Source organism: Zootoca vivipara, chromosome 10 (genome assembly GCF_965207765.1).
Source record: "Zootoca vivipara chromosome 10, rZooViv2.hap1.1, whole genome shotgun sequence".
Lineage (NCBI taxonomy): Eukaryota > Metazoa > Chordata > Lepidosauria > Squamata > Lacertidae > Zootoca > Zootoca vivipara.
The window spans coordinates 43,893,430-43,921,429 of NC_142593.1; the positions used below are offsets into that span (position 1 = coordinate 43,893,430).

The 28,000-nt window shown below is 41.4% G+C and overlaps 2 protein-coding genes across 2 annotated transcripts; one reads left to right on the plus strand and one right to left on the minus strand.

Moving 5' to 3' along the window:
• The first annotated feature begins 7,886 nt into the window (after positions 1-7,886).
• Positions 7,887-14,856, plus strand: SELENOP (selenoprotein P). The gene is given in 5 exon segments (XM_035100699.3): positions 7,887-7,974; positions 9,305-9,514; positions 10,924-11,136; positions 12,034-12,151; positions 12,982-14,856. Coding segments are annotated over 4 exon segments (882 nt in total). The 5' UTR covers positions 7,887-7,974; positions 9,305-9,311; the 3' UTR covers positions 13,330-14,856.
• Positions 14,857-14,872: 16 nt separating this feature from the next.
• On the minus strand, positions 14,873-28,000 carry CCDC152 (coiled-coil domain containing 152). Its single transcript, XM_035100696.3, is given in 8 exon segments — positions 14,873-15,040; positions 15,806-15,892; positions 19,210-19,337; positions 19,730-19,832; positions 21,886-21,950; positions 22,905-22,973; positions 27,146-27,251; positions 27,938-28,000. Coding segments are annotated over 8 exon segments (789 nt in total).

The following is a 28,000-nucleotide window of genomic DNA, read 5'->3' on the forward strand; positions in this document are numbered from 1 at the left end:
TGTTAGCTAGGGATCATGGGAGTTGTAGGCCAAAACATCTGGAGGGCCGCAGTTTGGGGATGCCTGATCTATTGTATCTAGCCATGATGGGGATGTTCTCCTTACAACGTTGGAGGCCATATGCTTCTTAAGCAATGCCAGTTTCTGGGAGTCGCAAGTAGTTCAGGTCCTGTTTGTGGACTTCCCACGGGCAAGGCATCTGGTCAACACAATGCTTGACTAGATGGGCCTTTGACTTGATCCAGCAGGGTCCTTCTCACATTTGTCTATTCTTGCCCAGCCCACCACCAGGTTTGGTGTGCTGGGCTAGGTGCTTGGCCTCCTCCCGGTGTTTTGTGTTTGTGTGTGACATCACAGATGCTGAGATCCCCCTATGTTGGGTCCAAGCTGCACCTCCGTCTCAAAGTATTTCTTTTCTTTTTAAAATGAGGACTGTCCTATTATTATTATTATTATTATTATTATTATTATTATTATTATTATGTACTTTTCTCTAACACATCAGGAATGTAGAAGCAGTTGAAGGAATTTTAATTGTGTGCTTCATAACTAAAGTACATAGCTATCTAAAGCTCTCCACCCTCCTGCCCTGCCCCCGTCCCAAGATCCACCAACGAAAATTACCTGGCTGTTTGATTTTATTAGGTAGCTTTAAAAAAGGACAATGATGGAGTGCCACCTGATCTGGTACTTTTTACTGCTTGTTTGTGTTGAAACAGGACCAATATATGTGGTCAATCTAGAAATGCCTGAAAAGGATTAAAATGATAAACATGTGAATTTGCAATGGACAGAACTTTTAACTAATGATGTATTAGATTTGTAACATTTATTGCATTTTATAGTTATGAAAACAAATTCAAAAAATTCAAAAATAACATAAAATCACCTTGTTGCAATACTGGAAACACAAGGCCCTTAATCATGCTTTTGTTGTTGCCGTGGGAAGTACAGTGTGTGTTTGTTTGTTTGTGTGGGTGGGTGCTTCTTACAGTCAATTCTCCTCTGCAAATGCCTTTGGAGGCAAAGAAACCAGCTTCATCACTTACCATCTTTAATATATATTTTGTCCTTTCTGTCCTTGTGGCTGATCTGAAAATATAATACTGTATATAAATTGTAACGTTTCAAAAGTCTCAATGAAATGCAATTACACACTCCTGAGGGATGACCTGTGGATGTCCAATCAGTTAAGCAGTTATCCTTCCTAACATTTAACATACATCTGCCTCCTTTCGTTGGGTATTAGTAGGCAATTGCTCACACTATGAATATTAATTGTGCAAACATGTTGTAATGTGCCTCACAGATAAGATTCTTCATGTCCATCAAATGAACAAATATTGAGTGATGCAATAAAATGTACTCAGTACTGTCTTCATCATGGTGGCCAACCTGACACCTCTGGGAAGCCTGAAAGCAGAGTTACACTGCATCCAACAGTGAAGATGGAACATAGCCATTGTGGTTAATAACCACCAACAGCCTTATCCTCCATGAATTTGTGGACCTCCAGATAATGCTGGACTTCATTATCCATCAGCCCCAGCCAGTGGTGAGGAATGATGGAAGCTGTAGCCCAACATCACTGGCCTACACTTACGAGCTGTAGCTCTCCAGTTTTTCCAAGCCTTACCTGCAGATGCCAGGGATTGAACCTCGAACCTTCCGCATCTGCATGCAAAAACTTGTGCTCTGTGACTTATAAATGTGAGAGTCCACCTGCACTTTGCTCAGGTGTTTTGCTAGCTTATCTGTAATGGTGAGGATGGGGAAAGAGGGAGAATGCACACCTGCACCATTTCTCTCTGTGCTTCTTTTTCACATTCTTTGGTTGTGGATCCAAGCACGCTATCCCTTGGAAATAAATTATTAACAAGGTCTTGGTCCAGCAAATGCCATTTTAGGTCACCTGCTCCTTTACCTCTCAGAGGGGGAAAAAATTACCTGTTATATTTTTTCCCATGTTCAGTGATCTGTAAAGGAATTAGTCTTCTGCTAGATCAGACTGGCTCTAGCAGGTGATATTGGGGGCTACGTATTTTCCTTTATTACCTTTCCTGTTGTATGCTGCTTTCTTCAGTAGGACTTGTTTCCAAGTGTGTGCAAAGGATTGCAGCCTTTACTGCCCAATTCATTTGTTTATTTGAAGCATTTTTACACATACACTTGAGTTGGCTTAGAACCATCAAGAAGACAGACCCTGCTCTCAGGCTTACCATCTAGTAGACAATGATGCTGGTCTCTATTTTCAGGTGACTACTGTATTTTCAATCACATCGTGGCAAATTCAGGTTGTATAATTCAAGTCGATTTGGAGCTGTTGTGTGGCAAACCTATTCCTATCCATCCCCTATGCCAAAATAGGTTTTTGTGTGCGTTAAGGGAAGTGGAATGCCCTCCCATCAGCTGTTAAGGAGATACAACCTTTGGAAGACATCTTAAGGCAGCCCTCTATAGGGAAGTTTTTTATGTTTCATGCTTTTGTATGTACTGGAAGCTGCTCAGAGTGGCTGGGGCAACCCAGTCAGATGGGTGGGGTACCAACAACAACAACAACAACAACATACTCAGCCTAAGGAAAAGTAAACCTCTGTTGCCACGTTTCCAAATTAAGGCCTTGTTTGGAAGTACCCACAAAAGGAGAAGATAGTTTCAGACACTGAAAGCATAAGGCAGAACTTTGCCTGTGCCAGAGTCTATGAGATCCAGAATGTCATGTGATATTCCTCAGAGCCAGACTTCTCAGAATCTCAAGTCAGCAAAGGACGCTAGGAAACTCAGATATGGACTTGGAACTGTTCCTGCAAACAACTTGTGGCCCAACAAGCCAACCGTAACCCTTCAACCATCTACAGTTTTCTAGGAGGTGCTTGACAATCCGTGGTTTTTCCCCTCAGGAGGTGGGGGGGGGGACAGGTTTATTGGGCCACTGTACATGATTGATAGGACAAACTCATCTTGGTGAGTCAGCTGTCAACTAGCCAGTTTTAACCTCTGTATTTCATGAGTTCAAAGAGTTACTCATTGCACGTCCTCCGGAATGATAAGAAATTAAGATTAATACGTGCTCTGATGAGCTGTCTGAACATTGTCCTATTTTATGTCTAGAGAATGCAGCTATCAAAGAGGACTACATGACATTATCCACCTTATCTATATCACACTGGCATAAATCTTCATTGGCTCAAGGGCTTATCTGGGGAAACCTCTGCAATGTTAGGAAATGTCATCTTTCTTCCAATCTTCAATTTTGAGACTATTTTAAAAAGCACCTTTGCGCTATTTGTTGGGGCAGAATGTGGATGCGGTTGTACCATACTCTGAATTCTGCTGGGTTTGAAAATAAAGTAAGGCACATTTGAACATTATTCCAAAATTCCACATTCACAGGCCACTTTAAACCAGTTAAACTAAACTATGGTTTAGAAATGAAGGCACATGCACTTTGCTCCCCCACAACTCGGTGCTGCAGTGCTGCCAGGAGCTAAGCCAGGCACCCCCAAACTTTGGCCCTCCAGATGTTTTGGACTACAATTCCCATCTTCCCCAACCACTGGTCCTGTTAGCTAGGGATCATGGGAGTTGTAGGCCAAAACATCTGTAGGGCCGCGGTTTGGGGATGCCTGAGCTAAGCCATGGTCTCGTTATGTCTGATCCTGGGTTTGTGGTTTGTCTTCCCCAAAGAAATCTCAAGCAGTAAGCCAAGAACAAACCATGGATTAATTTGGTTAATTTGGAAGGAAATAAACCACAAGGCTACATTCAGAAATAACACTACTGTATTCCAAACCATGGCGTAGCAAGGAGGAGTGAAGCACTTGTGATTTCAGCAGCATGTCATACTATAAAACATAAGTTAAGAAGGATATTGACAAGCTGGAATGTGTGCAGAGGAGGGAAACCAAGATGATCAAGGGTCCACACCTGGAGTACTATGTCCCATTCTGGATACCACAGTTTAAGAAGGATATTAACAATCTGGAACATGTGCAGAGGAGGGAAACCAAGCCTTAGGAGGGACAGTTGAGGGAATTGGGTATGTTTAGCCTGGGTAAAAGAAGACTGAGAGGAGATATGATAGCCATCTTCAAATATCTTAAGGGATGTCACATGGGAGATGGCGCAAGCTCGTTTTCTCTTGCTCCAGAGTGTAGGACCCGAATCAATGGCTTCAAGTTACAAGAAAGGAGACTAAACATCATGAAGATTTCTCTGACAGTAAGAGCTATTTGACAGTGGGACACTCTCCTTCGGAAGGTAGTGGACTCTCTTTCATTGGAGGTTTTTAGGCAGAGGTTGAATGGCCAGCTGTCATGGATTGTGCTAGTTGAGATTCCTGCATTGCAGGGGGTTGGACTAGAAGACAATCAGGGTCCCTTCCAACTCTACAATTCTATGATTCTATGGTTTTGCCCCCAAAGCAAGATGATTCATTCTGCCTCACCCCCCCCCCCGCCTACATGGCAAACTGCTGGGGTACCCTGGGAATCTGCTCTTTAAGTGCCACAGCTTCCTCCCTGCCCCATTGCAATACAACTGGGCACACAAGGACTTGCAGCATATTTGAACTTGCTGTTTGGGTCCCAGCCATACTCTCAAGGCAGCGTAGGGATCAGAGGCAGAGAAGCACGAAACAGCTGGAATAGGTTCCTGCAATTTAACAGTCTACTGATTCAGTTAAGCTTTTGTCCCCTAAACAGAGAGATGTAAAGGAGCAATTGTTGCCAATTTAATCTGAGTTCCAGCTTTTAATTTTCTCAAGGCTGTCAAGCCATTATGCTCAGCACAGCTAAGCCGAGCAGCCCTGAGTCAAATCACAGCCTACATTGTTAACATTCAGGTTGCCTGGACAAAAACAGGAAAAGAGAAATAAACAATACAGGTTGGAGGCTGTTTGCTCGGTTTTTGTTCATTTACCAGATATGCAAGCAGTGCCTGATTCTACAATGTGACCTTTGGGTTTAATTCCCCCAGAAGATCACCTGTGCAAGAGAGAGAGAGAGAGGAGGATGGGAAATACTGAGCTCACCCGTGACCCTTTAGGATGAGCTGGTGGTCATAGGCTGTGTACACATTGCTGTTTACTCGGGCTCCATTGCGCTCCCACTGCTGGTGTTTGAAGCTGTGCACACATAGTGTTTGCCACAAGCCATACATGTGCTGTAGTTTCTTGAGAAATACTGTTGTTTGGTATGTTCCCCCTCGAACCAGCTTCCATCTGATTTGCAAACATAAGCCACATTCATTTTGCAGTTAAGCTGAGGTGTGTGTACTTGAGATCACCTTTGTGAATGCAGTTTCATGAGTAGGAGTTGCGGGAGTGTAGGCATGGTGAAACCAAACAGGCAATGTGCATTGGGTGAAGACATCCCCACCCCTTCTCTGGTGTGCACAGCAATGTAAGAATGTGACTTGAAACACAGCCTTGCTGCATTTTAAGCTGCTAGTGTGTACATTGCCTTAGAACAGAAAAAGGAGTTAGTGTTTAAGATTGGAGGCATTTCCAGCCTATGTTTGTGTGGTATTCAATCACTTACTGGCAAATCCAGGCTGTACAATTGGGAGGTCTTGTGCAACAAACCTGCTTTGCCCCCAAATATCAGACTTTGTGGTATGAAAAGTAATGGGAAAATGCAGTGGGAAGTGCGGGATAACACTCACTTTGACTGACCTGCAAACAAACCAGACTGATTGCTCATTTAATAGCCAGCATCTAATATCCCTGCAGACAAAATCAGGATGAATGCACAATAAACAGGGTGTCTGGACATGCCCTTAGAGAAAAGCAATTGTTTATAGACTTTGAAACAAAAATGCACATTTTTGCCCAGAAAAACTCACCATGAGTTTACTTTTCTCTTAATTTTGGCACAAGGATGTGACGTTCCTAGAATCTCTTTAAAGAGTCAAGTTGCTACAGGACATGGTGCTCTCAACTGTGTGACCTCACAGTGTGTTGGAGCACTCAGAGGGTCACTTCCAGATGATAGACAACTCATGGGAAACTTGTGTAATGAGAAATGGCTGTGCATATTAAACATCAGTGGCATTAGTTGTCTGAAGTGTGCTCTCTCTCTCTCTCTCTCTCTCTCTCTCTCTCTCTCTCTCTCTCTCTCTCTCTGAGATTTCATTTGTTGCCATTTGATGATTGTCTCTGAAGGCAAATCATGGAAAGCAGAAGATGCTTTCAGTTCACACCTTACACACACACACGTGAGGATAAAAAGATTTTTTTTAAAGTATGATTAAACCAGCTACTTCAATGCTCCCAGTACAGATCAGAGGCACATTCCAGATCAGGGACTTGTGGCTGCTTTGCCTTCAGGCTAAAAATTGCTCATTTAAGAATCATTTATTTTCTCCCCCTAATTATAACACATAGTTTGGCATTTAAATTTCTCTGTTTGTCTGTCTATTTTACTTCCCTCATATCTATAGTGGCATTTGCTTTTATCCCACTTTCTGCCCCACATGCACACATGCACACAAGTAGCACAAGAGAGGCCCAGAGAGCCTGATTGTCATGTATGAAAAACAGTGTTGTAATGGTACATTCCGAAGGGTAGGCACTCATCATGACCATTGCCAGAACTATGCCCCTTCCAGTACAAAATCACACTTGATCAATGCAGACATTATGTCATCAATATTAAGGTGGCCTTTTTTTCTCACCACCCCTTGTATTTCATTTAGCATCCGGCCTGAAGCAGTGTTCTGGTGGACTCAAATGCTTGCTCGCTATTTGGGGCCATTTTTTTTTGTCATGAAAAAAGAGGCTTTAAAATTTTTCAAAATAAAAACTGGCTGTTTGGACTGTTAGCCAGGTGTGCTAATGTACCTACCTCTTCCTCAACTTACCTTATTTGGTGGGTTTATCTGAGAAAAATGTTAGCTATCTGGAATGCAGGGGATGGGAAATTGTGCCCAGGAGACGACATCATCACTTTCTGTGAAATAAGTGGTGGTGCTTTGTCGTTGCACGCCCTTGTTCCTGATGGGGGGGGGGGGATCCCAATGAGTATTAGGGCCGGCTCGATACATTTTGGCACCTGAAGTAAATCTTGCTTTAATGCTTGCTATGCACTGCTTTTTCTCTTTTTTGCATTTCAATTTTTTGCAGTGAGTTTCCTTAGTTGTGAAAAGCAACATAAAAATCAATTTAAAAAACCCAGTTAACTCATTCTGTGAGTGCCTATCCTTAGGACTGAAGATGCTCAGCGCACATGAAAGAGTCTCTGGGCTAGGAGAACAGAAAGTTGTATTCTGGAGAAGGGATGACAATTTCATACTGCAATATTTTGTTGCAGATCACACTTTAACAACAGCAACAACAATGCAGCCAGTGGAGACCTCCCTAGGGAGTGTTTGGGTCTCCCTCTCCTGCACCCAAGGCTTTGAACCTTTGGATCAGTATTGCCAATTGGTTTCAAGGTAGGCTGATGCAAACAAAAACCAGCTGTTGGGCAGGGAAATTTGCTCAGGCTCCCATGTCAGGAAAGGGTGTGCATCGGGCCAAGGCAAGGACACAACGAAATGTGCGGGCTCAGCAGATCCTCCTTTCCTTAAAAACAAGTAATAAGTTTCTTGGAATTAATGTCCTCCCCACACACATTTTGACTCTACCACCAGCTCGGAGTTACTGAGGGGAGCTTAGACACTGCACCGCCCCCAAAAAGCCACTTTTCCTGCACAATTCTTTTTCCCAGGACGACAGGAAAAGCTCGTTATTTCCAGTTAGTTAACGAAAACAAACGTTTGGCTAGGTTTCGCTCCAGGGAGCTTGCAAGGACATTGCAAAAGAGTCCCCTGAACTTTGAACCGCGCCTTGCAAGCGGTGATAAACAGGCGGAGTATAAATATCAGAGAACTGCAGCTGCTAACTTAGATAGCTAGATTTGTTTTCCTTGCATGGTGTAGCTGGAGAGAACACAAGCGAAGTTGAGGAGCAGCCAAGCGAAGGGTGGGGCCCGGGTAAGTCTGTTGTTTCCTTGTCAAATTCGCTTTTCCGATTTCTGCGAAAGTCATTTTTTGTCTTTTTGTGTGTTGAATCGGGAATCGGTTTTATATATTTGTGCGCGCGCAAAGCGAGACTCTAGTCTACAAAGTGTGATTCTCGCAAGTTTTCCTCCTCAAGATTTTAGGCAGTATGACATGGGCAGCTTTCACGGACTCCAGCTTCAAACAATAGTTCCCCACATATGTATTGCACATTCGTAAATGTATATCGGTGTGTACCTCTTGTGAGAGGGCAGACTTGCAGAAGAGGCTGAGTTGTCAGGCTTTGGAGGTGGCAAGAGAACAGGATTTGTGTATTTGTTTCCATAATGGGGTTTCTGGAAAGCAATATATTATATTCTTCCAGAATTTATCGTGTTCAGAGCTGTCGGAACAGAGGGGGAAAGGGGACAAATCAGATAAAGCTTGACATTAACAGTACAAGCCTATGCATGGTTACTCAGAAGTAAGCACAGTCTAGTCCACTTTACTCCCATGAAAGTGTTTACAGGATTGCAGTTTAATAAGTCTATGCAGTGGCCACCCCCCCTCGTGCAGCCTTACTCACAAGTAAATATGCATAGGATCAGGCTGTTGTGCGAGTCCCATGGATTACAAACACACTGTAGTTTTAGTGGTGGTTGACATCAACTGGCTTTTACTCAGAGTAGACCCATTAAAACTAATGGTGACAGCTAACTTAGACCAGACCCACTGGAATGAATAGACCTGAATAAAAGTTAGTTGAACACAACCCTGTATCTTTGAAATAAATACAAACGGGGAATGATTGCACACTTTGAATTTTGACATTTGCCTCAATTAAACTGAATATAGCAAACATAAACAGCTGTTTGCTATAACTGCAGTGGTTCCCAAAGAAAGGGAAAGGCGAGGGGTGGGGTTGGAGTCCTTGAAAACAAGAAGTGGGACAGATTCATTGGGAACAAAATAATAATAAAATTCTTCCAGTAGCACCTTAGAGACCAACTAAGTTTGTCATTGGTATGAGCTTTCGTGTGCATGCACACTTCTTCAGATACACAAAGTGTGTGTGCACACAAAAGCTCACACCAATGACAAACTTAGTTGGTCTCTAAGGTGCTACTGGAAGATTTATTTATTTTTTACAGTGTATTTTGTTTCGACTACGCCAGAGCAACACGGCTACCTACCTGTAACTAGATTTATTGGGAGTATGTTTATTCTGCTCTGGAGGAACTAGGGGCAGGAGGCATGTTCTGCGACCAACCGATGGGGTTGTGGGTGAAGCGTTCAACTTGTTTTCTTTTCTTTTCTGCCAAAGCCCTGCCATGTGGGTTGGCCTGGGGCTTGCCCTGGCTCTCTGTCTCCTCCCAGGAGGAGGGACAGAGGGCCAGGGTACCAGCAGCCGTTGCAGAGAGGCTCCAGAATGGCAAATCGGGGAAGAAGATCCTATGCTGGATTCCAGGGGTACTGTCACGGTGGTAGCCCTTCTTCAAGCCAGCTGATACATGTGCCTGTTGCAGGCTTCTAGGTAAGGACATCCTGTGTTTGCACCTGCATTTTGGTAGGGGAGAGTGGATCTTTTTGTCAAAAATAAGAGGCACGTTTATACAAGACGGGGGTGGGATTTTCTCCTTATTTTCTTTCAGGCTTATGGTGTCTCTACTTTTCCATGACTCCCAAAAGTGTTTCTGTTATGAAAGTTATTTTTGGCTCACAAACTGAAATTTCTGGCTCCACTGCTTGGATTCTGTACTGCTGTTTGTAATAACAAAACTCCTCCTATAAGCTTCATTCTTCGTTTTTGAATTTCATCCAGAGCTTGGACGAAATGAAAGCAAACCAGCAAGTGCCCAAGCAACAGAGCACTACATGTTTCATGGGGATTATATAGCAGAGAGAGGCCATTAGTGCTTTCATGACTTCATAGTTCTCTTGCACTGTCCCATTACAAACTTCCTTGGCTAGCTTCAGGGGGACATCAAACCATTCCACTCCTCATATTGTTTCTTTAGTAAATTAAATACAGCTGTTCAGATATTAGAAGTGTGAAAGTCCACAGTGCCCTGCATTCTTCAGATTGGGGTGAATGACCTCCAAAGCCTTATATTGGGGGGGGGGCGGCGGTGGGAGACAGAACTGCTGATGCCTTGCAAAAGAGACCCAGATTGTTCAGGCTGTAGTGAGCAAGGAAAACCTGAGTTGCCAAATTAACTTCTGCTTTTCCAGTTTATTGTCCTCCAAGGGCATACAATTTGCAGCTACTGTGACAGTTACAGAAAGAAGGAGGAAAATGACATCCATTTGCACATAATCTCCACTTTTTTTTAAAAAAGCAGCATATTACTACTAATTTTCAAGCATTAGTACAGGGCTTTTTGGGTGGGAGATGGATCAAAGGCTTTTTTCACAGACATATGAAAAAGCCTTTAGAATGGCAATTGCTCTTTTTTTTTACTTTTAACACAACCAATTAAACAGTAAAGCGATTTGCCAAGGACATATTTTAAAATCTTAAATTATTTGAGTAGGCAAGAACCATGTTTGTCCCATATGGCATTAAAATCTTCACATGCAATAATATTAATACCGCTTGGCCAAATGTTCTGTTTTCTAATCACAAGCACGCAAACACCATAGCAAATACCTCCAGAGCCACATATGTGGTAATTTGAACTATCCATAAAAGGTCAGTGCCACTCATTTCTGACAACACCCTAGAAGATAGCATACACAACTAATATTTTACAGTTATGCTGTTGTATGCTGATTGCTTGTTTTAAATTCTAAGTTGTCCAGAGACAAATAAATCCAATATTAACAGTGGGAGTTTATAGATTCTGAGAAGCCGCCATTTCATCTTAACAAACAATATAAACTGTCCTGAAGGTGGATAGTGCACATAAAATACTCCTTTTCTCTCTCTCTATTTCCTATTAGATTGGAAGATCTGCAACTGAAGCTTGAAAGTGATGGCTTGGTAAATGTTTCATTTGTGGTGATCAATCACCAAGGACACCATTCCCAGCTGAAGTATAACCAGCTAAGAGAAAAGGTTTCGGAGAACATTCCTGTATACCAGCAGGATGCAAGACAACCTGATGTCTGGACTACTCTAAGTGGAAAGAAGGATGACTTCCTCATCTACGACAGGTCTGTATATAAAGGAAAAGCTAGGAGATCTAAATGAACCTCATGGGGCAAGGTTTTCCATAGCACTGAGGAGAATAGGGCTGAGAAGACCCTGCTTCCCATCCATATCAATCTTAAAGGTAAAGGTACCATGTGGTCCAGTCGCGTACAACTCTGGGGTTGCGCGCTCATCTTGCTCTATAGGCCAAGGGAACCGGCATTTGTCCGCAGACCAGCATGAGTAAGCCCTAGGCTCTCTGGTTTAGACCACAGCACCATCCACATCCCATATCAACCTTATTTCCACCATAAATAGGATACTAGGTTGTAAGCAACAGGCACATAGATAGCTGAAGAGTTCTAGTAGCTTAGCTGTCCCTTGCACATGCTACTTTTTAATCTATAGATATGTTATTGATTTTGAAAATAAGGAAGCACATTCATTTATGTGAGTCCCCATCTGCAACCCAGGCATGGGTTTATTGCCTCAGGACAAACTTTGCTGCTCTTGAAGGTTTTTCTTGGCAGAGAGCTCCCTGCACTCTTAAAGAGGCATGAGAAGTGAGAGGGTGCCTGGATTTCCACAGAAACGTGCTCACAGGGAGAAAAAGTGTCATGATTTGCTGTTGTAAGAGCCTGTGCAAATGCCATTCCACCCCTGCAAGCTAGCTATATAGGATTGAGGCAGCTGTGAAATGCTTGCAGTAGACTTTTTATGGATTATAACAGAACACAGGACATCTAGCACAACAGAAATTCATTTTTCATTTTCATAAAGCTCCACATTATGGGTGATAATAAACTTTAAGTATTATTCCAAGTAGATGCATTGAAATTAATGAATATGACCAATAGTTGAATACCACCCCATGAATGTATTTCACATTGATATTAAAACTCGGGTAACTTTCTTTCTAGGTGTGGCCGTCTAGTCTATCATCTTGGTTTGCCCTACTCTTTTCTAAGTTTTCCGTATGTGGAAGAAGCTATTCAGATCACATACTGTGAATCCAAGTGTGGAAACTGCTCTTATCTGGTACTTTTTTTTTTTACAATATTCTTTTCCCATTGTGTTTGTGTGCATTTAATTGAATAAACAGAAACCTAATCAAGCATGTTTTACCAGAGCGGTTTTAGCTTATATTCTGAACATGATTTTTGAAAAATTTGAAAGGTCCTGGGCTGCTATGGGCTTAATTTGTGGTGGAAACCTGCTATAATGCGTACAGCCGAGGTACTCCCACACCATTGGATTCTAACTTACATATTCCCTACTGCTGAACCATCGTGAAGGCACGTCTTGACAAACTTTGTGCCGGAAAGCACTCTGTGACTCCATCTCTGGAGCTAAGTATGGGAGCCCTCCTGAAACCCATTTGGAAGCTCATTGGAAAGCCAGGATAACTGAATAAATAAATAAAATGAGTGGCTTGTAGCCAATGAAATCCTACTCACAGTAGACTCACTTAAATTAATGAACCTAAGTTAGTCCTGTCCATTGACTTCAGTTTGTCTACTCATACTAAGGCTAGCATGGGGTACAACCCTTTGACTCTACAGCCATCATGCAAATAGAAAGTCTCATATTCTTAATGCCTCCCGCATGATACCAAAGAGCTGAAACATGCATTTTCTTAATGAGTTTCGTGTTGATCGTAGTATCATGAAATTTTACAAGTTGCTATGGAGAGAGAAAATTGTTAAATGCTTCACCACCATTCAATAGAAGTGCAGTAATTTGAAGGTTGTAATTTTACACAGCAGGTATATAAGAATCAGCTAAAATTTTGCACATGTATTTAAAGAGCCACATACCTGTCTACCGAAACAGGGTGCATTTATGTTGCCTGCACTATTTCCTTCCAGACACCAGAGATCGAAGAAATATGCAGGAACATTTCAAAAAAGCCAGATGAAAAGCCAGAAGAGGCAGAACCTCCTCCCTCTCAGCACGACCAGTCATCTCCCCTTGGCCATCAAGGCAAGAAACCCCATCACCATAGACATGGGCATCGGCAGAACAACCGGCGCCATCAAAATAGAGGCGGTCAGGCAGGTAGTGAGGATGTTGTAGAAGCTGCCCCACAGCAACCAGCTGTGGAGGATCCCCCCCAGAGAAAGAGGATTTGACGAAAGGGGAATGGCATATGCCAGAGGCAGTTGAGCTGAAACTGGCAGGAGCTGACAAGGCCCACTACAGGTAACTGATGTTGACATTGTCGGCACTTGCTGTTTGAAGATCTAAGTAGCGTAGCCGCCTGACACTGCCGTGGTGAGCTCCCATCTTCCTGCAGGTGACGTGGGCAGCTGTTGGCAGAGAATGTCACTGAGTCTTGCCAGTGACGACTGCCAACGGCTGCTTGACAGCCAGCAGTAGCAGGTGAGCTTGAAACTTCAGCTGCCTGACAGTGAGTAGGAAGGGCAGAAAACTGAGCCTGAAAAACAAACTAAGCATCTTAAGACACTAGGGAAGTGTCCTCAATATAGAATGCATTCATTGATAATGCAGCCATTGGTAGCATCAGATTTTTCCAAGCTGATTGGAAGCACTTATTGGCAAGAGCCAAAGAGAGTTAATATACATTGAGTGACTATTACATCAGTGAGCTTCCCATCTGGTACCATTATGTGAATGTCTGAAAGAAAGCAACTTATGCAGCTCAGTCCACGAACCAATTAAGCCAGAGTACTTGAGTTTCATGTTTTGCAACTGTAGACAACTGCTATTGCTTAATTGGCTTTGTACTTTAGCTGATTTGCCTTTAAAAAACAACAATGAAATTCTCGTAATGGTACAGATTTTTGTTTTTCGGTGCCCATTTAAAGTGTCTGCTACGTTTAGTTACCTCATCTTTCTGGTTTCCTCTTCTACCATTCTGTTTGCATTTGTGAAGACAGAAGCATAAACTATAACCTAGGGGCTTCTGTTTGATGTATAGCAACCAAGAACAGGGGAGGAGAATAAAGATGTGTTAACTACTTAAAACAACTCTGGGTTTTTTTGAAAACCAGGTAAATGTATAAAAATGTGAATTTCGCCCCACTAAAACTTTAGAGCCACTTAATGATCAAACCGTATTGTAGAAGTTGGTGTACTTTAAAAGTTTGTGTGTGATGGCCGATATTCCAAAGGGATTTGCCAGAATTCCTAACACCCAAGTAATAGATTTTGGACAGGAACATTTAAGATCCTGTGGCAAGAAGACTAGAATAGACTATGAATCTTTTTGTGTTTTTGTGAAAGTCGCACCAAAGCTAAGTATCACAGCTATTATGCATTTGGGGTGCAAAGTGAAACTGTGATAGAATGAAACACAGAACAGGGTCAAAAACATCTGTTGATCAGATTTAAGTCTTGATCTATCTATCTCACAGTTCCTGTTGGTTTGCCATTCTTGGACTGGTTTTGGTCACATTTATATCAGATTAATGAAGCTTGTATGTTTCTTTTTAGCTAAATAGTATGTCTCATTGTTAACACCTTGTCTTTCTGAAATGAATTTTTGAGTGTTTGTGTGTGGAGGTTTTAGGCACGAAAGAAAATGTTCAACACAGAAACTGCTTAGATGGTGCTTGCTGTAGTTCATGATGGTTTCCTAGGGAAAGTCACTGCCCTACAAACCTGAATATTTTTTTATGGTGAACACTTGTTAAGCATGAAAGTAGTTAAGAATATAACTGGAAAGCATGTTTGTTGACGATGGATAAGAGAACTTTTAATAAACCAAAACAAGCAATTAACCTTGTGTGACACTTGTCAGTTACACTTCCTAAACAGACAACTTGTGTTTTCATGTAATTCTCAAAACTGTTAACGTTTGAAATGGAAACCTTCACCTTTGCCAAGCCTCTGTTCCAAGTTTCGGATGGTATTACGGAGAACTTCAATTTCCTTATTCTTCTCTTCTTGAAGATGCTGAAGCTTCTGCAAAGATTAAAGCAAATGCTTTATTTCCCGTTAGAACCTGGTTCCAAGATACAGTAGTGTATATAAACAAAGGTGTAATTGCTTTTGAAAAAAAATCTTCAAATACTTTTCAAAAACTTGTATGTATTATATGACATCCAGGCACTGAGTCAGCTTGGTGGTCCCACTGGAAGTTACAGAGCACTTAATTAATTAACTCCATAGTTTTTGCCTAAAACATAGCACAAATAACAAGACCTCTGATAAGCGCTCCCTGATGCCCAAAGGTTGTTACATTTCTTTCTGTACCCTTCAATGGCATAACTTGCCACTTCTATTCTATAGGCAAAGAAATTTTAAAAGCTTCATTTAATAATTCTGCAAAGCCTGAAATTTAAATACCACAACCAGTGTACATTAATTATTGCACATTTTTCAGTGTTACAGAAATTAACGGATGAGAGTTGTAGACAATGTCACCCTGTTGCATGTGTACACAGTGCTTACATTTCATTAAAAATGGGGGAGTGCATATAGATCAGATCAGTCTTAAAAATGAACAGAGAAGCTATTTTAGATAGGGGATTTTCCCAATGGTTGGCACTCCTCAGAGGAATAGGAGATCTGGGCCAATGAGTTACACTTTCAGAGCTATTAAGATATAGTGATGAGGGCAAGACACAACATTTAAAGTCAAAGCTTATTGTCAGAAATACTGTGCGTCATCCAAGTATTTAATGAAAAACATACATTTAAGATATTAGAAAATGCTGGAAAACATACCCTTCTGTAAATGTTTTGAGGCAGTGAAGTGGGATTTGGATAGGACTTGGGCATTTTGGTCTGAAGCTTTTCCAATTCAGCATTGAACTGAAACAAAAACACATGTTAGTACTGTATGCTGATAATGGGGAATGAGGAAAAACCTATACACATAATTCTACTTTTAACCATTCTTGAGCCAGTGTGGTGTACTGGACTAGGATAATAATAATAATAATTAATAATAAATTTATTATTTATACCCTGCCCATCTGGCTGAGTCTCAATACAGCATTAAATATTAAAAGCTTCCCTTCAGATGTCTTAAAATTCGGATAGCTGCTTATTTTCCTTGACATCTGATGAAAGGGCAATGATGGAAGGATGGATGAACTCCAGGTTTAATCCCCACTTAGCCAAGCACCACCTTGGGCCTAATCTACCTAAGAGGGTTGTTTGGAAAACTCTGAACAGTTTTGTTTACCATAATACAAGGAGGATACTGTAGGAGCTAGAAAAGGGTGACCAAAATGACCACAGGGCTGGAGAAACTTGCATGAGAAAAAGCTACTTGGAGCTATTGGACTTGGGGGGGGGGGACTTCCAAAGGGATAAGAGAGAGGTGCATAAATTATGCGGTGTTGAGAAGATTGAGTATTACACAGTGCATAGTTAAATTCTGGAGGCTGTTACCACAAGAGATAGTAAAGGCAACCAACTTGGATGGCTTTAAAGGGAATTAAACTCATGGAGGATAAAGCCACTAATGGATACTAACCATGATGGCTGTACTACCTACGTACAGGTATCAGAGATGGTGCATCTCAGCACCCCAGTTGCTAGAGGAGAGGAGTGGGAGACCATTGCTACACTCCAAACCCACTTGTGGACTTCCCATAAGCATCTGGTTGGCCCCTGTAGGATCAGAATGTTGGACTAGATAGACTTTTGGTCTGATCCAGCCGGGTACTTCTTATGTTGTTAAATGTAATGTAAATAAAATAAAATAATAAAATTTATTGGCTGGGTCATGCCTGTTTTGAAGTTTATAATTAAAATCATAGGAGGCAGTGGAGAAATGTGCAACCATGTGACAAAAGAGGGTAAGGTAGATATTAAAACATTCCAAGTACTGTATGGATACATTTTCAGTGCTGCTAGGAACAACAACAAAAAAACCCTCAAAATATTTTTCTTGCTCACACTACAATAAGGATACCAGATTGTTTTCAATGAATCTGGGGACACTTTAAATAAATAAATAAATAAATAAATAAATAAATAAGTGTGTGTGTGTGTAAAGTTATTTTAAAAAATTAAGAAGTAATATCTTCTCTTCTGTGGTCACCTCTGTTGCGCTGCCTTCCTATGGGTCCCAGCTTGCTTTCTTGGAGCGCTAGCTATGCTTCCACTCCCTCCCTGCACTGCGATCCCCTATAGGCTTACTCAAGAATAAGCATTAGCAGAAACCCCTTCCTCCTGCTGCTGCCCTGCCCTGTGGGCGTCTGGTATGCAGGCATCAACTGTGGGATGATCACAGATTTGGAAAGGACCTCTGAGGGGCCATGGGGCATCTAGGCCAACCCCCTGCAATGGAGATACAGTGGTACCTCAGGTTACAAACGCTTCAGGTTACAAATTCTGCTAACCCAGAAATAGTACCTCAGGTTAAGAACTTTGCTTCAGGATGAGAACAGAAATTGTGCTCCTGCTGCGTGGCGGCACCAGGAGGCCCCATTAGCTAAAGTGGTGCTTCAGGTAAAGAACTGTTTCAGGTTAAGAACGGAGCTCTGGAATGAATTAAGTTCTTAACCAGAGGTACCACTGTACCTCAACAAGAGCAGCCACAACTTAAAAGAACATAAGGCTTCCCTGCTCCATTTACACACAGAAGGTACCCCCCCCCAAGCCCCATCCCACCGATCTCTCCCTTTTTATCAAAGGGGAGGGACGCAAGCAAGCAAGCAGAGGTAGCCTTTTTTCATTTTGTTAAAGGTTCATTTTTTAATAAGAAGGGAACAGAAAAACTGTTTAGGGGGAACCAACATAAACACCCCCAAAATAAACATAAAACATTCCTCCTCCCCTTTTATTTTTTCCTAGTGGGGGCAGGTGCAAGGGAAGAAAATTGAAGCAGCAACACATTATGAGGTATAGCAGGCATCCCCAAACTGCGGCCCTCCAGATGTTTTGGCCTACAACTCCCATGATCCTTAGCTAACAGGACCAGTGGTCAGGGATGATGGGAATTGTAGTCCGAAACATCTGGAGGGCCGAAGTTTGGGGATGCCTGATGTATAGGGTTGGGGAACCAGATGTGTGAAAAGACAAAGGGAGAATTGGGAAGTGTTTATGGGTAAGGAGGAAAAAATGGGGAGACAGACAATAACACAGAGAAGGGAGGGAGGGAAGGCAGTCCAATGTAGCTCACAAACATGCAGAATGGAGCAAAAGAGGCAAGACAATTCCCACCACCACCACCCTTAACTTTGAAGCAACAGCCTCTGTCTGGGAGAGCAAAGGGAAGGCTCAAGGCAGCATCCTGCTTTCTTCCAGCTTGGTAGTCCAGCCATAGCTGCCAAGTTTTCCCTTTTCTCGCGAGGAAGCCTATTCAGCATAAGGGAAAATCCCTTAAAAAAGGGATAACTTGGCAGCTATGAGTCCAGCTCTCAAGCAGGCAGAATGCAGCAAAGGGGGCTTTAAAGGCATGGAAAAGTGCTCCTTCTTCCTCATGAGCAAGCAGGAGAGACAGGGTAGCTTGCAGAGATGTCATGCAGGGAGGCTTCTTCCATGCACCTCAGCTCTGCCGGTCCTAATAACAGCCTTGCCTCTCCGGCTCAAGCAAGCAAGCAGGAAGAGCTGGGCTGTTTGCAGGGAGGTTTCTTTTCGCCCGTCAGCTGATAGGCGGGAGAGTTGCAGCAAAGCCCAGCTGCACCTCAGCTCCCCAGGAGACCCTCTCTGGAGCTGTAGCGGATGATTGCTTTGGGCTCTGGGAAGGGTCTGGAAGTCCCTAGGCATATGATTAATCCGGGGACATTACATTAAATCCAGGGACATTCCAGAGGTGGATTTTGTCTGGGGACAGATTGGTAAATCCGGGGCTGTCCCCGGAAACCGGAGGTCTGGTACACTACAAGGAAACAAAAAATATAAGCAACATAATTCTAATAACTCAATCTGAAACTCATTTACTTTGATTACATCTAATTAATTTCAGTGGAAATTACTTCTCAATTATGGCAGAATAACAGCCTGCTTATAAGGCTCTTATCATTTATCCAGTAAAACAACAAGCTAGGCTCTTCTTAAAAAGTTATACTTTCCATTCACAAGTTACGACTTGTATTTGCATATACTGTACTTCTTTATAAAACAGACCTAATCTTTTATCTTCTGCCTTCTATATGGAGTTATCTAGTGCATACCTCTATTTGCAATTTGATCATCTCATCCTGTTTTTGTTTTTCTTGTGCTCCGAGTTGTTTAGTTAATTCAAAAATCTCCATATCTTTTTTCTCTATTAGTAGTTTGTGCTCTTTCTCCATGGCTTCAACTTGAACAAAATTAAAATAATGTAGAAATTCATTACATTTAATCAAATGGCTTTAAAATGATGAGAAGCTGTATGTTATAAAATGTTACTCAAAACATTTGTAGGAAAAGCTGGGATAATAAATAAGAAACTTAAATTTTAGATACAAAATGATCAATCTAGAAACATTTTTTTAAATAAAAGAAACATTGGAGGAGCAGATTCATTAAATATGATGCAGGTTAATACACAACAATTTTAGGCGATCCAGATAAGCTGGAATTCATCCACCATAGTTAATTTCCAGACTACTGTTCATTAGTGAAAAAGAACTGTGTAGTACCAAATATTTTGCTTTAAAGTGTGAGAAATCTCAACATCACTCACATATAGTGTACACAATTTATGCTTACATTTTTTATTCATGTTATAGTGCAGCTTCCTTTGTTCAAGCTTGTGTTCATCCTCCTTCTTTTCAATTTCTCTCATGAGTCTATCAACCATATTTTTATGTTCCTATAAATTGATTTAAGCAATGTTTTAAAACAAAACACCCAATAGCCAAATTCTCTGGGTAGCTTAAAATAACAATACAATTAAAATCATGAGACTATACAGTATAATGTAGCATAAAGCTTTCCAGCACGGAATGAAGCAGTTACTATATTACCCTACTCTTTTGGATACAGTAGATACATGGGAACAAGTGTTTGTGATGTCAGAAGATGAGCCAGAAACAAATTAAGACCAAGTACAGTGATACCTTGGGTTACAATGCTTCAGGTTACAAACGCTTCAGGTTACAAACTCCGCTAACCCAGAAATAGTACCTCAGGTTAAGAATTTTGCTTCAGGATGAGAACAGAAATCGTGCTCCAGTGGCATGGCAGCAGCAGGAAGCCCCATTAGCTAAAGTGGTGCTTCAGGTTAAGAACAGTTTCAGGTTAAGAACGGACCTCCGGAACGAATTAAGTTCTTAACAGGCGAAGTCCCAGCAGACTGGAGGAGGGCAAATGTTGTCCCTATATTCGAAAAGGGAGGACCCAAAGAATTACCGCCCAGTCAGCCTGACATCAATACCAGGAAAGATTCTAGAGCAGATCATTAAGCAAACGGTCTGTGAGCACCTAGAAAGGAACGCTGTGATCACTAAAAGTCAGCATGGGTTTCTGAAAAATAGGTCATGTCAGACTAATCTGATCTCATTTTTTGACAGAGTCACAAGCCTGGTGGATGAAGGGAACGCTGTGGATGTAGCATATCTTGATTTCAGCAAGGTCTTTGACAAGGTGCCCCATGATATTCTTGTAAAGAAGCTAGTAAAATGTGGGCTAGATAATGCTACCATTCAATGGATTTGTAACTGGCTGACTTACCGAACCCAAAGGATGCTCATCAATGGCGCCTCTTCATCCTGGAGAAAAGTGACTAGTGGGGTGCCACAGGGTTCTGTCTTGGGCCCAGTCTTATTCAACATCTTTATAAACGACCTGGATGATGGGCTTGAGGGCATCCTGATCAAGTTTGCAGATGACACCAAATTGGGAGGGGTGGCTAATACCCCAGAGGACAGGATCACACTTCAAAATGACTTTAACAGATTAGAGAACTGGGCCAAAGCAAACAAGATGAATTTTAACAGGGAGAAATCTAAAGTACTACACTTGGGCAAAAAATGAAAATGAAAATGAAAGACACAAATACAGGATGGGTGACACCTGGCTGGAGAGCAGTATATGTGAAAAGGATCTAGGAGTCTTGGTAGACCACAAACTTGATATGAGTCAACAGTGTGATGCAGCAGCTAAAAAAGCCAAGGCAATTCTGGGCTGCATCAATAGGACTACAGTATCTAGATCAAGGGAAGTAATAGTACCACTGAATTATGCTCTGGTCAGACCTCACCTGAAGTTCTGTGTCCAGTTCTGGGCACCACAGTTCAAGAAGGATACTGACAAGCTGGAATGTGTCCAGAGGAGGGCAACCAAAATGGTCAAAGGCCTGGAAACGATGCCTTATGAGGAACGGCTTAGGGAGCTGGGTATGTTTAGCCTGGAGAAGGTAAGGTTAAGGGGTGATATGATAGCCATGTTCAAATATAATAGAGGAGGGAGAAAGGTTGTTTTCTGCTGCTCCAGAGAAGCGGACACGGAGGAATGGATTCAAACTACAAGAAAGAAGATCCCACCTAAACATTAGGAAGAACTTCCTGACAGTAAGAGCTGTTTGACAGTGGAATTTGCTGCCAAGGAGTGTGGTGGAGTCTCCTTCTTTGGAGGTCTTTAAGCAGAGGCTGTCAGGAATGGTTTGATGGTGTTTCCTGCTTGGCAGGGGGTTGGACTGGATGGCCCTTGTGGTCCCTTCCAACTCTATGATTCTAGGTACCACTGTATGTGAAACCAACACTCTAATCTGATTATTGTCAAGTAGCTCATAACAATGAAGATGACAAAACAGATATAAAAAGAAAAAATCAAAATGATAAATTGTCAAAAGATGACTCCTCTCTCTAGAAAGTAGGTTGATTCTCCAAACAGAAACCTAAGGTTTTGAAGATAGGTGCTCTCACCTGTTCCTGGGATTTTAGTTTCTCTTCTAAATTATGAGCTATGTTCTTCAGTTTCTCACTTTCATCTGTGTAAGGGAATTGTTGACAGTCAGGCTGGAATAGAAATTTTGCACATGTTCTGTAGAAAGAAAGAAAGAAAGAAAGAAAAGAGGGAGGGAGGGAGGGAGGGAGAGGGAGGTGTATATGGACTGCATAGCAGCCCTTGACATCTTAAATGCTCGCTTGAATGCTCGTATATGCATGGGGCTTTTAAAAAGTTAAGATAACTTCCCCTTCTTATTCTATTGTTGGATGATCATTTTAGGAATTTTGTATGGTATATATATATATATATATATATTTATTTTTTCTTTGGCTTTTTATTGATTTTACCTGTTTGCATTTTATCTTGTTAAGTCGCTTTGAAACTTTCTTTGATATAAAGCAACTTTTGTTGTTGTTTTTTAGTCGTTTAGTAGTGTCCGACTCTTCGTGACCCCATGGACCAGAGCACGCCAGGCACTCTTGTCTTCCACTGCCTCCCGCAGTTTGGTCAGACTCATGTCTGACCAAAAGCAACTAACAGATTGAATAACTAAATAACTAAATAAATGTCTATGCAAGTGAGCAAAAGAGGTAGGAAGTGGGAAAGTCAGGAACTTTATAAACTCATTGTCATTTTTCAGACTTATGCACTCACAAGCATTGTGCTGGATTAACTCCCCAACCACCCAGGTGACTATGCCAGCAAAATAATGGATAATAACATGGAAATAACCTTGTGCAACATCTGCCAAAGACGCACAAGCAGAGGTTTTCAACCAGACACACAAGACTGAGCTGTAGGCAACTTGTATTGAAGAAGTTTAATAGAGATGCCTAAATACAACTACTTTTGCTGATGCATATCTATATGCATACTGTTACTGTAGTCAACCCTTGTTGGAAGCTCTATTCCAAATACTGTGTTCTAGTCCACACAAGAGCAGTCTCTAAACACATGAAGAACAACATCAACACTGCAGCTAGCTTTTTTTTACCTCTCAAATTATACTGGTTTTCTATAGTTTGTTGGAGACCTTTAATCACATTTTGGAGTGTAGCACATTCTTTTAAAAAGAAAAAAAAAGAGAGAAATTGGTACACTTGAATTACTGCAATAAATTATTAAACTGCATCATAACATACTAAGTTATCTTAGTCATCAGCAATAAATACTTCCTTGTTCTGCTGTAATGAAGAAGTATTATACAGGATGCTGTCTTTCTAAATTATGCATCTTCTTTGTAGATATCATGAAAATTTTACAAGTTTGCCCGCTATTTAAGAATCATCAAAATAAATTGCATTTAAAGAGGTGTTCTCAAGTTTCATAGGGCTTCTTGCAGTTTCAAGAAGTGAACACAAGATGGACCTCTGGCATCTCCATACCGTTCGTACCTTCTATAGTCTACTTATAAAAATACAAAGCATTGCTTTATATTGGGGGGGGGGGGTTCCCAACATGATATGTCAGAGTTGCATGTATGGAGGAACATCTGCAAGTAGCATTATAGACCCATTCTCTCTCCTATTCCCTTACTAGCCACATAACAATGTTTGCAACAACTCCTATTAAAGTGATATCTGTCTGTACTTCATATGAAAAGCTCCAGTGGCCCTGCTCTTCCTAATCCCACCCCCCTGCAAAATTGTCTAGATGAGAACAGCCAATGCCTTTGCACCTGTTCTAGTTTCCAAACCATCTCCCAGATGGAACATATTTGAAAAATGCACCTTGGAGATTATTAACTGATATTGATTCATTGTTTTGACTTTTTATTTTAAAAAAGCGCACCCCATTGCAAGGGTGCCAACTTGCCCTCAGGATTGTTGGTACCCGCCTCCGCAATGCAGATGTGTGATGTCACATGCACACACCTGCAGACATGTGCGTGTGACATCACATGCCCGCATTGCAGCAGCAGCTCCTCTTCTTCCTCCTCTCTGCAGACAGTGAGGCACCCTTTTCCAAGAGGAGGGACTCAGAGACAGAGAGACCCTGCCTCAGCATCCCAGTACCCCTCCACCTGCCGGCTTTTCTCATTGACTTTGTGGGTGCCCAGCCCCCACAATTATATTATTGTGGGTGCCCAAGCACCCACGCCCCCCTGGAGTTGGCCTCCTCCTATGCCCCATTGTTTAAAATATGCCCAAAGGAAATAAAAGACTAACATTCAAAAGGTGACAGTGCGCTGTTAATAAAGGCTGCTCATAAGTATAATTATGCTATATAATATCAAGCAGGGGTAAGGCTTTTAAGCAGGCAGATCAGACAAGTAAACTGAGCAGATAAAAGACAGCAGTGTGTGGGCTTTTAGGTATTTTTAAGGCATGCATTTACAAAACAAATGCAGGTAGCAGAAACTATTTTTATATGGTGGCTGATGTAGTGCACACATGCATTAGATTAAAAACATTCTGCCTTCATTGCTATTGTTTTATTAACATAGAGACTTAATAGATTAAAGAAATTTTCGTTGGGTTTTAAAAAATCAATGAATCATGTGATAGCATTACTTTAGTTTAGGAAGACTATCCAGCACTTTTCACCATTAAAGTAATCTTGTTAATGTCTGCTTTTTTTATGCATAGTTTATTCGTTTTTAATTTTTTCCATAACAATACAAGTAGCAAAAACAATAAAGTCAAAGGAAAACCTATCAGCATAGCATGCCAATTCACGATACCATTTTGCAAAATAAGGCACATATTTTGGTCTTAAATCTGGAACGCATCTAATGTAGTGCAACCAAGTCTGTTCCATAATCAGATACTTATCTTATGTTAATATCCTATTGCAAACTTTTAATATTTTTTAAAAATACTAGCTAGCCCTGGAACAAGGGCAGGCAAAGCCAAGGCAGAATTTGGAGGCTCATGGGCAAAGCTGGAGGATCAATTGTATAATGGGCAAAGCTTTTTGAAATATGGAGCTTATTACCTAGGGACCCCTCAGACCTACATCAACAGTAATTTATAGAGAAGATTGCATTAATATCTGCATTGCTTGCTTCCATCACATTATTTAATGGAGGACTCCAGTGACTTGCTAGTCCCTGTCTAAAACAGGAATGTAAAAAAAAAACAGGCCAATGCTTAATAAGTCAAAAGCTGTCATTGTGTTTTTATATCATTCCCTTTCTGCGCAAAAAAAGCCTTTGTACAGAAGTTGGAATGGTTGGTCAAATATATCATTTGCCATGTCAAAATATCTATGATTAAATGCAGTTTTTCCCCAGTCTGCTCTAGCATTTGAAGCATGCTAGAGCAGACTATAAATTGTTCCATGCCCACCCCCACATTACAGTCCTTCTCAGCTCTTCTGCAGATTTGCAGATCACTAAGATCAGACACACCGAAAGAACATTTATTTTAGAAAAGATATAATCCAGACACAGCCCTTCACAGAAAAATATAATCGATTTTAAGCATTCATCTTAAAGTGCTTCACACTTTTAGTACATTTTACATTGTGAAATGAATACTTGCAGTGAAGAGAGGCAGCCCATTATTCTTGTGATATATTACACAAGACCTGCTATTCTATGCACACTTACCTAGGAGGCACAAGTCCCATTTAACTCACTGGGGCTTACTTACAAGAAAACCTGCAAAAGATTGGACTAAAGAGCAGAACAAGAAAAAAAAAGCTCCTTGCAGGTTATCTGCTTATCTACACCATCATGAATACATATATTTGAGGTCATAAACTCAGGGTCGGCCCTACGGCCAGGCTGGGTGACGCAGGGTGCCAGGGCGGCGCCCACCCGCCCGCCGGCCTGCTGCGCTGGGAAACAGGGCGGAGGGGGGCCCCAGAGGGATCCATTGCACCACGGCGCCAGGGCGCCAGAGGTGCTTAAGACGGCCCTGCATAAACTGCTTTTCAATAGAAAAGGGGTTTTATTCTTAGAAGAAAAATCTCCACAACTGCTAAGTTACAGTTTTACTTCTATGGACTTTTTTATATATACCTAGCATAGTATATAAATTAATTTTCACCTTTGTTAATATTAAAACTTCCTGGTGTTTCACCTAAGTATGCTAGTATACCTGCACAGCACTCAGTTTTCATATATCCAGATACGTGGAATCTATTTTTCTTCCTAGAGGACAACATGTTGTAGGTACCAACATGATACCTGCACAGCACTCGAGTCTCATTTGAGTGTCAGCTGCCTCAGACCCTCCAAGTGTCCGCATTTTCCAGGGACCTCCCTGATTTAGATAAGCCATCCCGGTTTCTGATTTGATCCCAGAATGTCCCACTTTTCCTTAAGATGTCCCTATTTTCATTGGAGAAATATTGGAGGGTATAGAGCAGGGGTCCCCAAACTAAGGCCCGGGGGCCGGATGCGGCCCAATTGCCTTCTAAATCCGGCCCATGGACGGTCCGGGAATCAGCATGTTTTTACATGAGTAGAATGTGTCCTTTTATTTAAAATGCAACTCTGGGTTATTTGTGGGGCATAGGAATTTGTTCATATTTTTTTCAAAATATAGTCCGGCCCCCCACAAGGTCTGAGGGACAGTGGACCGGCCCCCTGCTGAAAAAGTTTGCTGACCCCTGGTATAGAGTTATCCAACCCCTGAGCTATCTGAAGGCAATCTTGTATAGGGAAGTTTTTTAAATGTTTAATGTTTTATTATGTTTTTATATATGTTGGAAGCTGCCCAGAGTGCCTGGGGCAATCAAGTAAGATGTGTGGGGTATAAATAGTAAAATTATCATTATGGAATGGGACGTCCCTATTTTCATCTAAGAAATGTTGGAGGGTATGCTGCCTTCTCCCACATTCTGTTTTAAGACTTTGACCAGATGCAGACTCAAGGCATTATCATCAGCCACATCTTCTGCCCACCTCCTTTCTTTACTGTCTAAAGCAGGCATCCCCAAACTTCGGCCCTCCAGATGTTTTGGACTACAATTCCCATCATCCCTGACCACTGGTCCTGTTAGGTAGGGATCATGGGAGTTGTAGGCCAAAACATCTGGAGGGCCGCAGTTTGGGGATGCCTGGTTTAAAGTGTTCTGAAGAGATTGGTTATCTTAATACACCTAAAAAACTTTGAGAGAGTTAACCAGGCTGGTCTGCTGCAGGGCTGGTCTGCTGCAGCAAAATCAACATAAAGCCATGTAGCACCGTGGAGGCTAACAAATTTATTATGGAATCAACTTTAATGGGCACAAGTCCACCTCATCAAATCTGTGGTTATAAAAACAATGCCTAGGAATGCTTACCTTCTTTAGCTGACTCTCCCTTCATTTGGCTTGCTGTCAGTAACTTGTTTGTTTCATCTAACTGAAGATTCAGAATATTATTTTTTCCATGAAGCCCTGATATTTTCTGTAAGAAAAGTTGAGAATTCAAAATTTAACAAATTGTTTAACATTACCCTCCTATCTTCACAGTCACTCTAGGCAATAAAGTCTAGCCATGTGCTGTTTAGGCAACAATTAATAAGAGACCTGAGAGCATTAACCACAAAAAGTTACCTCAGAGCAAATATGGAAAGGTTTCATAGAGAACATACAGCTGTGTTTTGGGTGATGTCTGAATTCATCTGCTGACTTTTGTACTTTACTCTTTTTTTTAAAGCTGTCTTTCATTTTGCAATTATTTCTTGTATTATTTATTTATTTCATTTATAAATCATTCCCCAAGAGGCATCCTAAAGTGATTTGCAATACGTATACATATATGTATATGTGGTGTGTGTGTGTGTGTGTGTGTGTGTGTGTGTGTGTGTGTGTGTGTGTATAACAACTGCATATATAAAACAATTAAACACACACACACACACACACAGTGCTTTTTTCTAAAAAAATGTTTAGGGGTATTCTCATTTTGACTCAAGAAAATCACCATTTAATAGTTCAAATCAGGAAAAATAAATACAATAAATGGACAAAAGTACAAAGATTCACAAAATGTTTAGGGGTATGCATACCCCTGTGTTCGCCCAGAAAAAAGCACTGTGTGTGTGTATGTACACATTGGCATAACAATTAAATGATCTATACTTTTCTTACCTTTTCTATATGTAAAAAGCCCTCTAAAAGTGCATCAAGATTCACCACACTGATTTTCTTCAT